Genomic DNA, 13,083 nt, shown 5'->3' on the forward strand with positions numbered 1-13,083 from the left:
TGCTCTGGACAAATATCACAAAACTTCTATGTTATCTAAATTTTGCCATTGATTTCCAGTGAGTTACTCTGGAATCCTTCTGAGCTAAGTAGGGATACAACTTGATTCCATCAAGAACTATCCAAAACAAATTTACCCTATTCAGTCTCAAATTATTTTAGAAACCCTAAGGCTGTAATTCAGTGTCACAAATAAGTAGCTGAACTGACTTCGGTGAGACTGGGAGCAAGGTTTAGGCTAAGCGCATGCGCAAGTATCTTGCTGAATATGGACTTACATGTGTACAATTAAATTGTCTTTTGTTGCCACCTGCTATTTCCTGCTGTGATTATAGTTTTATAGTCATCTACAGTTCTTTCTCAAATTCCACTGTCAATTTCAAGTTAGTCAAGATGCACACAATATGCCTAGTGTGTTACAAGTTCAAAAAAATTAATTGCACTCATATTATTCATGCAAAATGTCGGTCTGTTTCACCAGAATTGTTGTCGCTGTTCAGTGGTTATTACATATCAGACATTCAAAATATTTCTCAAATGCAGATTTACTTCCAAATGCTTGAGAAAAAAACCAGTAAAAAAATAATCAGGCATTCAATATAATCTAAAACCGATAAAAGCATTCACAGCAATATAAACTGCTGAGGCTGCTTCAGTAACAGAAGTACAGAATTTTTGCAAAACATACGTGAAAGTCAGCAGTGCTGAAATATTAAGATGTAAATCACTGTGCCAAATGCCATATGTGACAGAAGTCAGCATGAATCTTCTACACACATGCAGTTCCCTCAGTATAGTATTGGTTTAGGCTGGGATAGAGCTAAATTTCTTCATAGTACCTTGTATGGACTACAGTTTGGAATTGTGCCAAAAACAGCGTTGATAACACAGGGACATTTTAGCTACTGCTGAGCAGTGCTCACACAGAGTCAAGGCCTTTTCTGCTCCCCAGACCGCTCCACCAGCAATTAGGCTGGGGGTGCACAAGAAGTTGGGAGGGGACACAGCTGGGACAGCTGATCACCCCCAACTGACCAAAGGGATATTCCATACCACATGATGTCATGCTCAGCAATAAAAGCTTGGGGAAAAAGCAGGAAGAGAGGCAGATGTCCAGACTCATGGCATTTGTCTTGCCAAATAACCATTACACATGATGGAGCTCTGCTTTCCTGCAAATGGCTGAACACCTGCATGCTGACAGGAAGCAACGAATTAATTCCTTATTTTGCTTTACTTGTGCATGCAGGTTTTCCTTTATCTATTAAACCGTCCTTATCTCAACCCACCAGGTTTTGCACTTGTACCTTTCCAGTTCTCTCCCCCATTCCACTGGTGGAGAGTGAGCAAGCAGCTGTGTGGTGCTTCGCTGCCTACCAGGACTAAACCACAAGAAGCATGCAGCTATAGATCTAAAGGGACTTTCAAAATAAGCTTATGTCAACTCTAGCCAAGAACAAGAAAGCAAAAGGAGGCCATAAGTATACAAAGGGTAACGCCATCACTGCCTGGAGGCTGGGTCACTAGTCCATAGCTAAGCACATTCACCAGGCACCCTGTAGCTTTCATCTCTTCAAGGCATGAAAGAGAAAGTTCATAGTTCTACTGATATTGGACAGCTTTATCTGAGAGCCATGAACCATGAGACTATGGAAGAGTCAAAATCTAATTGCTAGGTTCCCAAATGCTGGCAACCTGTGACAGCAGCAGAAGTGGCAGGCATACTGATAACTGTATATAATTAGTCAGTACCAAATATGAGGTTTCTGTGAACTGGCTTGTATGGCAAAACCTGCCCGAAAAGGTCTGAAGATACTCAAAGGTTGTGGAAAATGATATAGATCTGTTTCACCTTCACTGGCGAATCACTTTTATACAAAAAGTATTTCTGCCCACTTGAGTGGGATGACTTGAAAACACCTGTAAAGGCTTATCACTACCAAATTTTGCAATGCTTCAGCTGCAGTGCGTAACAGATCAGATACATCACTGATGGGAAAGATGGCTGTGAAATTAAAATTACAAAACATAAAATAAAAGCATTATGAGCTACAGTAACCAGTACACCAACTACGGTAATCCTTCATCTCAAAACAACATGTCTCCGCCCAGAAGAATTAATATAGCCAAGTTCATACCTGTTGTCTCTTCCATCCCCACTTAAATCATCCTGTACACTCACTGAAAGATCCCAGTTCTCAAGCATATTTCACAGAAGATTGTCCCTGGTCCTAAAACAATGGTGCCACAGACAAACCCCAACTACTCATGTGCATACCACTGTTGTCAGACAGGATATAGCAAAGTTGGGTTCTGCATGCTAGGTTCTGCATGCTCTTCTCTCCACAGGAGACTTATTAAATTTCTCTCATCAGCTACAGATTTTCACAAAACTTGTAAGAAACTTTATCAATAAGACTTTCAAATTTATTGATAATGTCCCATATTCGGAACTGAAACACCCAGAAGTATTTAAAAGGTATGTATAGCCTACCGGCTGCTTCTACTTCAGAGGCATCACTAGCTACAAAAATACTCTTTGTTCATAGCTGTCATGCTAGCAGTCCCCCATCTATGTTACTCATACATGAGTTATCCTGGACAATCATGATTCTATTGTGTTAATAATAATTCAATTTCAGTTTAGTAAAACTTCAGGCATATACTACATATTGTAAAAATTATCTTCTTATATTGAGATTACAAACATTTTCTCATTTTCCACCACGGGCATGATTCTTAACTCTCAAGCTCTGCTCCTTCCTTCCTGAAAGTTTGCTTTCAAGGTTTCCCTCTTTATTTTGTATGATATCCAGATACTGTCATGACACCCTCATGAACATTTTTTGGAAAAAGCAAACATATAGCATTATGGAAAGATACCCAGCATATTATAGATGTTAATTTACCTTCTGCAAGCGAACCTTCCCATATGCAAATTTGGGTGTTGTTGGAGGGATAAGACCTTCTGGTAACTGCTTATACTAGAAAGGGAAGGAGGAGAAAAAAAAAACAAAACAAAAACACATGAAAGAAATACAAGCATGCTTTAATTGAATTCTCACTTTTAACTTCATAACTTACAAAAGCAGAACTTTGGTTAAAAGCAGGTAATATGACTGTGCTAAAGGATTAGTGCTGCATCTAGTCTGAGGGGGGGGGTTTAAAAAAAAAACAAAAACAAACCTGACTTGATCACATATGATAACAATTTTAATGACCATTCAACTTGTAACCATAAAAAGCATATCGAATAAACAAGCTGCCGAAGAATCACAGTGCCCTTGGAGCCCTCCTGTGGCTAAGAGCTTGTGTTACTGTCTTTAACAACCCTCTTGCAGCCAGCTCCCCAGCCCACGGGAGCTCAACTTAATGTTTCCAAGTCTGTAGGGCAGTATTTCCACCTGACCCTTCGTTAGCAGCACTTCTACATGGGAATTATTAGCCTCTTGTGCCTTTCCTTTCAGTTTTACTATACTCCACCACCACCTGCTAATCTATTACTGCCTGGGATGGTTTCTTTGAGGACAGGCCTTGAGACCTCCACAGCCTTCTCCACAGCTCCACAAACCCTTGAGGTCCACTGGTTAGCTTCCCTCTGGTCCTGGTCTAGACCACTTCCCCACCAGTCACAGGGAAGCATGACAAGGAAACACTCTGACTGCCAGGCTATTTCTGTTTACTTCTTTACTTCTAGGAGAAACCACCAGAGATCAGCAGGGAGAAGAGGTAAAGGATGTCCACCACCTTCTTGGACACCTTTGAGGAGTGGCAAGTCTAGACAGTGGCTTTCTGCCCCATACCCTAGCCGCCTCCTGAGCCTACAACCTTATTTTGTCCCTGCCATCATCCCCCTTCTCCCTTTCCTGCCATTACTTGTTTCCTGTAACGTCCACTCTTCTCATCTGTTTCATTTACCGAACATGGCCTTAACTGCATGCTACAGAGAAAAAACTGCAGACTAGATACCCATGTGATCAAACAATCTAAGCCTACATTTTAATACACTTGCACAAATGACCACCATTGTGAAGGCTAACTTAATCTGCACATTCGATGACTTCTGAGTGCTTACTTTGGCAGCTCCTAGGTTTTCTTTAAAATAAATTTGGTGAGGGGCTGAAAGGGCATTTTTCTTAAAGAGATTTTACTTTGATTTCAGCTTGAAAGTTTTAGCACAAGGCATGATTTTCTGGGCTTACACATAGTATATCCAGCATAAAACTCACTCTCAAAAGCTCAACTCTGCATTAAGGAGGTGTGGGTGGGGAGTGTATAGTTGGTCTTTTAAAAAAAAACCCACAACAGATCAGAGCAGTATAATTGCCTTCCTGTCAAATGTCAACTATGGACTGATGAAAGCCTGATTTATATTCCCAGTAACAAGTTCATTTCTTTCTGTGTTTGAAAATAAGAAAGATATTCAGGCTTAAAGAAAAGAAAAACTATATTCCCCCAAGACAAGAAGTCAAAAGTAAGAAGTTTCAGGCTAAACAGGAAAAATTAGAGAATGCTGTCACCAACTGAAAAAAGTTGTAGACTGAAACCCTTCTTTATTACATTAACTGTAAGAAACAGTAAAGGAAGATTATAATGTGTTAGCTTTGTAGCACAGCAACTTAATTGCCTTTCATCTGTTCCACCTCAAACTGCAACTGAGTAGATAAAATGTTACAGGTTTAGAACCCACAGCAGAGACAGGAAAACTTAACTGAGATCCTATGGATATGGAAGGTATGAGATAAACAAACCACACCAAAAAAAGCTGTACCATGACCCAAAACACCTTAGGTTATACTGAACACGTCAGATCTTATCAAGGCTCTCTCACTGCACTACAAACTACTTACATTTCAGATAGTGATCTTGCCTTGAAGAAAACCACTCAAAACAAGGACATCTGGGAATTTCTCTGTTGAGTAAAGCTGTATCAAGACAGGAGGCTTGCCTTGAAAGGCTATCAAAATTATGCCACCAACCGAAAGCTTAGGGATAGCAGAGAAACTGAAGAAAATAATCCACAGCAGGCCTTCCACAGGTACAGAGATAAAAGCGTGCTCAACCCTAGAGAAAGCATAATACACTTCTGGGAGATCTACTCCCATTAAAAAAAATGTCTTCTAGTGAATAGGAATGTTGCTGGCATGCAACAGGAGAGCACATACAATCCTGAGCCTAGGGATTCCTATGGGATCTGTTTTAAGCCTCATATGAACAGCCTCCAATGTAAGGCTATTCAAAATCCAGATACAGGTTCCATGTTTCACTTTGATCTCCAGTGTGCAAACCAAAGCTGGTCCCACCCATTAGCTACAGTTTGTGGCATCACAAAACCAAGATGTGTTCATTTGGATAAGCACGCTCCTTCTCAGAGGCCCAAAACCGCAACATGAAGCTTGTGACACAGCCAGCCAAAGCATTAAGCTGCAGTGCATATCAGGTTGATATCAAGCGATGAGCCAGAACTGACTAAACAGCTGATTGATGCTGCAAGGGAAAAGCTCTGCCCACTCCTCCATCTCTACTCCCAGCCAAAACCTGCCTGCGTCCTTCTGCTCCCCTTGTGCCAGCACTGCCTCTCAGCTGACCAAGCGAGCCGATTCAGCTTACTAACCTTCAGCTGAAAGAAAACACACACAGGAAAAAAGCAGAGCTGAATCATTTCAGTGTCAGACCTGCACCTGTATCCCCTCTCTAAAAGGAAGGCGTGAGCCCTTGGGACAGAAAGGATAGCCAGAGAGGTGCAAGATCTTTCCCCTTTTGTAACAACAAGCAGATAGGCTGGCCTTAATGCCTTGTTCGACTTCATTTCCTTTACCTGCAGAAAATGGTAAATTCACAAGTAACTTATGCCAACACAAGAACAAGAGAGTTTGCAGCACACCAGGGATGTTCCAAAGAACCATTCTAAACATGTCCTGGGGACACTCACCATTCCAATTACTTCCCTCAAGGCAAAATATTTTTCTGTCAGATCCCCCGCTTCACTCAGTGGAGCATCATAGTCATAACTAGTGGGCTGTGGCATATAGGGCATATTAGCACCTAAGGGAGGGGAAAAAACAGAAACAGTAGAACAGTTGTTTTTTTTCCAAAGGTATCAACTTTCAGAACTCTTTCCAATCACAGTCAGACTTCGCTAATTTTAGATTCAATGTAGGCCTTGGTATTTGGCATAAAGAAACCCATTCCTGATGGAAGACAATGCCCTGAGCTCATACCACTCCGTTATACAGTCTTCAGAAATATTCTGAAGAGAAACAAATATATCCATGTTTCCACTGTTTCACAGTACTGAGTGAAACAGAAGTACCCTTTGAAAAGATAAATACCATATGTATTTAGTACAACATGGGGGCAACAGACAGAACAGCTAGCCAGTCACTTCTGTCAGGTGAAAGCAAGCATAGCTTATTCTTTTACAGGATACATTACTACCTAATTCATAAAGAGCTCCCCTACATCATTATATCATCTAAACAATTTCTTACCATTCCAATAGGCAAAGTTAGTTCCACCTACAAACATGTACCTAAAAAGGAAAAAAAGCCATCCACTTAAATCAGGTTTTGCTGAATCGGGAAACAAAAAATAAAAATAACACTTACAGGTTAACGTTAGCACCACGTGCCAGGATTTCATTAAGTGTTTTAGCTATAGTTTGTGCAGGCACAACAGAATGATGGTGCCCCCAGTGATCCAACCATCCAGTATAAAACTCAGAATTAACCTGAAAGGAGGAAGCACAAAAGAGGAAGGGAAAACATGAAGAGGGAACAAAAACAGAACACGATGTGATTTAAGGTTACTAACTTTAGAAGGAAAGGAAAAAAGGCACCTTGACTCATTTGAGCCATACGCTAAGTCAGTCCTTTTCAGCAGATTTCTTGTCAAAGGAATTAAAGGATTGTTTCAACAATTTTATAGGACACTGAAAATAATTGCCTAAGCACCAAAGAGCATGGATTTCCTTGGAACTTGTCAACACATACGTGTTCCACCCGCTTGGGATTCAAATAAATGGTGGAACCAACACATTCGCTGCAGAATAGCATATGTAGACTAGATGTAATGAAAAATAAACCTTTCAAATACTCAAATTGCATTCTAAATAATTTCATAGCACAGAGGTAATCTTGTACCCTACACCGGCCTTCTCCCTTTGTCAAAATAGCTTCCAGTGATCTCACATCCCATTATAGCTTGTGTAAAACCTCTAGGGTAGCTGAAAACAGGAAGCAACTTCGAACCTGCCCTTTTAATTTTGCTTCTAACTTCCACCTACACATGCACCTCACTAACTCATCTAATCATACTTGCTGTTTCCGCTGCTTTGTAAACATTTGTCTTCACAAGGAAAAATACTGAAACAAAATTAATACCTTCTCAGACTGAAACAGTATTTGCAGAACAGCAGTTAATGTGGATTTGCCAAACACACACAGAAGCACCTCTCTGCAGTTTTTCTGACTTGTAAATTATGCCTTCGTAAACATGTCCCTAAAATTGTCCAACACCCTGTTGTTAACTCCCCTCTTATTAACCATTGCAAGATTACAAATGATAGAAGAAATTTAAGTGAAAAGACATACCAAAGGGCCCATAGGTTCGCTGCCTCTTTGAGCTAAAAATGCTGCTGTGACATTGCCACCTATAAGCAGACAGAAATAAGACTGAGTTGCTACATCCATGACTTTTTCGGTCCTTCATTTTACTGAAATAGGTGTCTTATCTCCCTTCCAACACTTAACAAAAATGCAGACAAACACTGTTTTCTTTGATTCCAGTGTTCAAGTTGCAGAACTTATTTGAAATATATACATACATGTATGTATGCATGTCTTTGCTTTTGAGATACATCTTCTGAAAACCTGACTCTTCTCAGGAATGACAGCTTGGCACCATAAAGTTTGAGATTTTTCAGAACTCCTACTTGATCATTGGACAGTACAGGTCTGGGGATTCGGCACCAAGACTATGGGGAAGACAGAAGCCAGGGAATCTCAGAGAAGCTTCACTTCTGATCACTCCTAATGGCTTAAGCCATAGGGCTGGAAATAACTACATTCAAGAGCAGCTCACCATCTCATAAATGGTACACATGACCGAGTTCACAATTTCGATCTACTGTTAAGAAAATAGATTCCTGCTAAGAACACGTATTTGACTGTAGAGAAAATAACATACAAAAAAATATGGAAAGATTATCTTGTTTGTTTTTTGTGCCTTAAGCCTATTATGCCAAGCCCATGCAGTGTATGAACATCATTAACTCTCCTATCAAAACAGCACTTTCTGTACACATTACAGTTGCTTAGCCATTCTTCAGGCCTGTATCACTGCAAATTGTGGCAGTGTGCACACTTCTAATGATGATCTTCAACAGTAAATTTTTTTCCAGTAAACCACTGGCTTAAAAAGAAATGAACTGAGAGCTGGATTCTGGGACAGACAAGAGGACACTAAAAAACCCAAAAAACATCAAACCCCCAAACCAAAAAACTCAACATCAAAAAATATATTAAAAAAAATAATCAATGGAATCAATGGCAACTATTACTGAGAATTTTTAGGAGATACGCACTATGAGCAGTGTAAATTGTTAATTCACCATTTCATGATGTGATGAAGTGATTACCGTTCTCTAACTGGGTACCTGTGGGTGATTCTTGTACATTTAAGAGTACATCAAATATACATAAGTGCCTACTACAGCATTTAAATGAAGCTGTCAGGTTTGTCAAGCAGCCAAAGTCAGTTTGTCATGCCACAAACACAACAGAATTATTTGGTAACAAACAATGGTCTCTAACCTGGGCCAAAGTCCACTGTTGCATAAAGACCCTGAAGAGCTCCACATTTCAAGTAAAATTGGCTTGCACCATCAGTTGTGAACAGCACCACCTCATCCCCAAGATGCTGGCGAAAGAGCTTCAGAAGGGAACGCAGATAGTCATAGTCACAAGTGAAGTAGCTTCCATACTCATTCTCTACCTGTACAGTAGAAGCAAGTCAGTAAAACAGTAGCCAACTTCAGTCTGCATCTGATACCAAAAATGGAAAGCCCAAATCCAACCCTCACCTTCCTTTGACAGCAATGCTGAAAATGTCATTTTAACTCCAGATCTGAGGACTAAGAGAAAACACTTCTAGGCACTCATTCCTCTCACCTGTACCTTACAGAACAACCACTGTGTGGAGGCAAATCATTTTCCCACAAAATCACCCTCCACATAAAAATCCCTAACCTAGCTACTTCACAACAGTGATAAAAACACAGAAGCTTCTATTAATAAATGGAGAGCTATGACCCACATCTCAAGCAGAACAATAAAACTATAGAACAGGTTGTGACATGATCAAAACAGCAGCAAAATTAAGAGTGCCAGAACAGAGACACCTACAAGGGGCTCACATGAGCAGCGAAGCCCTGCAATAGACTCAAAGGACTGAGAGGAAGACAACTCCATTACCACCAATAGGTACACATCTTGCCCCTTTCCCAAGGGGATGGACTTTCAAGCTCTAGATCCAATGCCAAACACATCTGAAGGTCACTTCTGAAAATTCTGTTATAAGCATCTTATTTCGGTCAAAGAATTTCTGCCCAGTGCTTTTGCTCGATAGACATAATACATTATTCAAGAAAAATTATCTTGGGCATATTATAAGAAGGGTCTCCTATCCCATCCTGTGCCAACCGGCAGTTTTAAAAAAATTAAAACAAAGCTTGTATTATGGTCCAATACTAAGAATATGGAACAATCACCACTGCACATCTAGAAGGCGCTTAAGAGAGCAGGTACTCACCATGAACACACAATGTTGTGTCCTGAAACATTCACAACTTAATGTAGGTGTTAAGAACTTAAATGTCTAAATTTTGATGCCATTTTCATCACAAGTTTTAGGCTTACTCCATACTGCTTTTGCTTCTATTTGCAAGTATCCTTATTCCTCTTTTTCCTGTCAGAAGATTTCAGGCAGTTCTAGTTTTGTATTTATTTATGTGAGAACTGGCATGAAACTCAGATCTAAAAAGTTCCACAAGTTTCCTCTATTGCTTACTATAGTTGTGGGAAACAACTTTGATAGAGAAGACAAGTACACTCTGAATTCTGGAAACAGTGCATTCTGTTCTTTAGGATACGGGATTTTATCAGAAACTTGCAGCTACCTGAAACTGTTAAGGAACACCTGTGACATTACCACCCAACACCCATGGAGTGTCTGCAAGAGCAATATAAGCTCAGGTCCGTTTGATTTTCAGGAAGTTACCTGCACCATGATGATTGGACCCCCATTTTGATAGAGGTGAGGCCTCATCTTTGGCAAAAGGACACCCATCCATTTCTCTACTGCTGCCAGGTAATCTGAGATACACAAAGTATAAATCTTTCACAACTGTTTCTGTTTTTTTCTACTTTTTTTGTTTTAAATTATGTATGGGTAGTTTTTACCTACTGTTCTAAATATGTGAAGTATAAGAGAACAGCATTTAATGAACTGATGTGTTCTTATATTTGTTTTAAAATGTCAGCTTCCAGTACAGTTTACTAAAAAATAAAATATTTAAGTACTGATGAACTTTGAAAATCATCAGAGACACTTCAATATGTCTCACACATGTTGTCCTAATACATTTAAACAGAAAAATAAATGTGAATGTTGCTATATGTAGTATTTTTTTAAATAGATAATTTATCTCACAAAAAGCAGAACTGAAGTCAGATATGATATATAACTTTGTCCCCTAATATGCACTCCAATAACCACATTATTCTCCTGTCTCATCTCACCCCTCCATGTCTGGTCCATGACCAGGTAGCACATAAGAATGCTACAACTAGTTCTGGAATTACATGTACACTGACCAGTCAAGAGGGACCCCCACAATGAGTGGCCAGTTGGCTGTTGCAAAACCAAAAACCTCAAAGCTGAGCGCTACCTTCTTTTCCATCAGTGGTGATAATGACTTCTTTCTTGGCACCAATTTTCATGAAATTTGTCAATACTCTGGAAACTTTCTACCCTACTTTGTTCATTCTGTATACTTCGAATGCACACTTTTAATTAAAAGTACTGAAAATTCTACTCACAAGATAACTTAAGCTGAAATACGAATTATCTAGTAATGGCTTCAAACAGCAAGTTGCCTTGCTGCTAAAGTGCATTTTTGCTAGTCTTTCTTGATGCCTCTACCTGGATCAGAAGACCTGAGAACGATAGATTTCTTCTCCAACAGCCATGCAGGAAGGCCTCCCTGGGAAAAGAAAGGGAATCATTTCAGTGACCATTTCCATGGAACATAAGAAAAATTTAGCCTTTTATCAAAACATACACTGAGACCTTAAGACTGGTTTTCTACAAGTAACAATTCCCAATGAAAAAAGAATACCAAATAACCAAATGTTACAAGAAGTCACTTAGGAGGCATGGAATTTAATAAGTTAAACCAAGAGCCTTGTTCAAATATATACCAAGTATGTGTGTCTACTTTAAGACAAAAATACTTGCATTCCCTAGAAATAACTGTTACAAAAGGGTGTACCATGTCCCATTCTGCACAGATGTAAGGCCCAGCTCTCAGGATAACCAGCAAACCAGTGTCTTTAGCAAGTTGCAGGAAATACTCCAGATCTTTGTCACCAGAAAAGTCATACACGCCCAGCTGGGGTTCGTGGTAGTTCCATGGCACATACCTATGAAGAGAGAAGATCACCTTCCATTAGGAAACTGAGACTAACCCAGAACTCCAAATAACAGCTGTTTGCACTACATGGCCCAGAGACTGTAATGCTGAACTGGTCTTCAGATCAGTAAAAAAGCAGAATAACTCCAGAGCCTTTCTTCTGTGAGGTACTACTTATGACAGAAGGTGTTAAAATTAATACTGAAATAAGGCTTAGTACTTTGCAGCTATGTCTGCACGAGTACATATCAATGCAAGAACAGGTGTTGTTAGTGCCATTTTGAACCCATGATGTCTGTTCCAAAATTTAAATAGTTAACAGTTTTGATGTTAGCAAGTCAGCTGCCAGTTGTATAGTGGTGGGAGGTTTGTGAAAAGGTGGATACTGTAAACCACTCATAAAAGAGGTGGTCAGGAATGAATTTGCCCAAAACAGCACGCGACCCTTTGCAAATGGATCATCCAGCTTGCACAAGGAATGCCAACCAGGCTGACAGGTCCACAGCGCTGCTGCCGCTAACAAAGAACTTAAAAACGTCCAAGCCTCAAATGATATTGCATCTAGGTCCTGAAAGTTTTTACTGACCGGGAGCAATGCAGGTTCTGGAACTGTGAAGTTAAAAGATGCTAAGTTGCCCAAGAGCCTGGACAAAGGAAAACTTCATTTCAACCAAGTAAACAAAGCTGCCAAACAAGCAGATAACCATTTAAAAGAACACCTCTGTCCTACTTCCAGGACTTAGGAAACCACAGCCCCAACACAGAACATCTCACAAAAGATAAAAATAATTTGCTTGGTTGCAAGACAACAAAGAAACATGTTACCTACCAACTGCCACGCGTAGGTGTTGTAGCTTAAGGCCCCTGCTTGACAACCCTGAGAGTTTTGGCTTGGTATAGTACTAAGTGGCGGCCGTAGCACAGACAGACATTAAAATTAGGGATGAGTACAGCCTGAGCAAGGATTCAAAAGAATGGGAAACTCATTCTCCATGCATTTATTTTTTTGCACATGGGTTTGTAATCCCTCTTAGAGAACTGTTGCCACTGTTCCAGGGAGAACAAATTTGAGAAAAAAAATTTTAAAACCAAAACTGTGGTTAGTCAAGCAAAGATCCTCTCAGGCAACACTATTCTTACCGTCTGCATTTGTTTACATGCTCCAGAGTTAATTTTGTAATAACTACCCAAGAGGGAAAGAAAGTGCAGAAAACACTGCTTTTAATAAGCAAGAAAAACAGGAACCTTCACATGAGCACACTACTGAAATGGCCATGTTCACATGTACGCATGTCTGAGATTCAAATACAAAAATTACAATCTTTCAGCAACTTTAGTTAATATTATAGCCTCACAAAGGCCAAAATCTTAAGCCTCTGTTTGAAAATATGA

The 13,083-nt window shown here is 39.8% G+C and overlaps 1 protein-coding gene across 1 annotated transcript in view; it reads right to left on the reverse strand.

Annotated features, from left to right (window-relative positions):
• GLB1 (galactosidase beta 1) overlaps positions 1-13,083 on the reverse strand; it is a 46,557-nt gene that overhangs the window by 15,327 nt on the left and 18,147 nt on the right. The window contains exons 3-11 of the mRNA XM_037384906.1: positions 11,551-11,701; positions 11,202-11,262; positions 10,278-10,372; positions 8,813-8,993; positions 7,592-7,650; positions 6,608-6,729; positions 6,491-6,531; positions 5,932-6,044; positions 2,909-2,983 (exon numbers count right to left, since the gene is read on the reverse strand). Of these exons, the coding sequence (XP_037240803.1) occupies positions 2,909-2,983; positions 5,932-6,044; positions 6,491-6,531; positions 6,608-6,729; positions 7,592-7,650; positions 8,813-8,993; positions 10,278-10,372; positions 11,202-11,262; positions 11,551-11,701 (898 nt within the window). The remainder of the gene's footprint in view (positions 1-2,908; positions 2,984-5,931; positions 6,045-6,490; positions 6,532-6,607; positions 6,730-7,591; positions 7,651-8,812; positions 8,994-10,277; positions 10,373-11,201; positions 11,263-11,550; positions 11,702-13,083) is intronic.

This window comes from Falco rusticolus, chromosome 4 (genome assembly GCF_015220075.1).
Source record: "Falco rusticolus isolate bFalRus1 chromosome 4, bFalRus1.pri, whole genome shotgun sequence".
NCBI classification, from domain to species: Eukaryota; Metazoa; Chordata; class Aves; order Falconiformes; family Falconidae; genus Falco; species Falco rusticolus.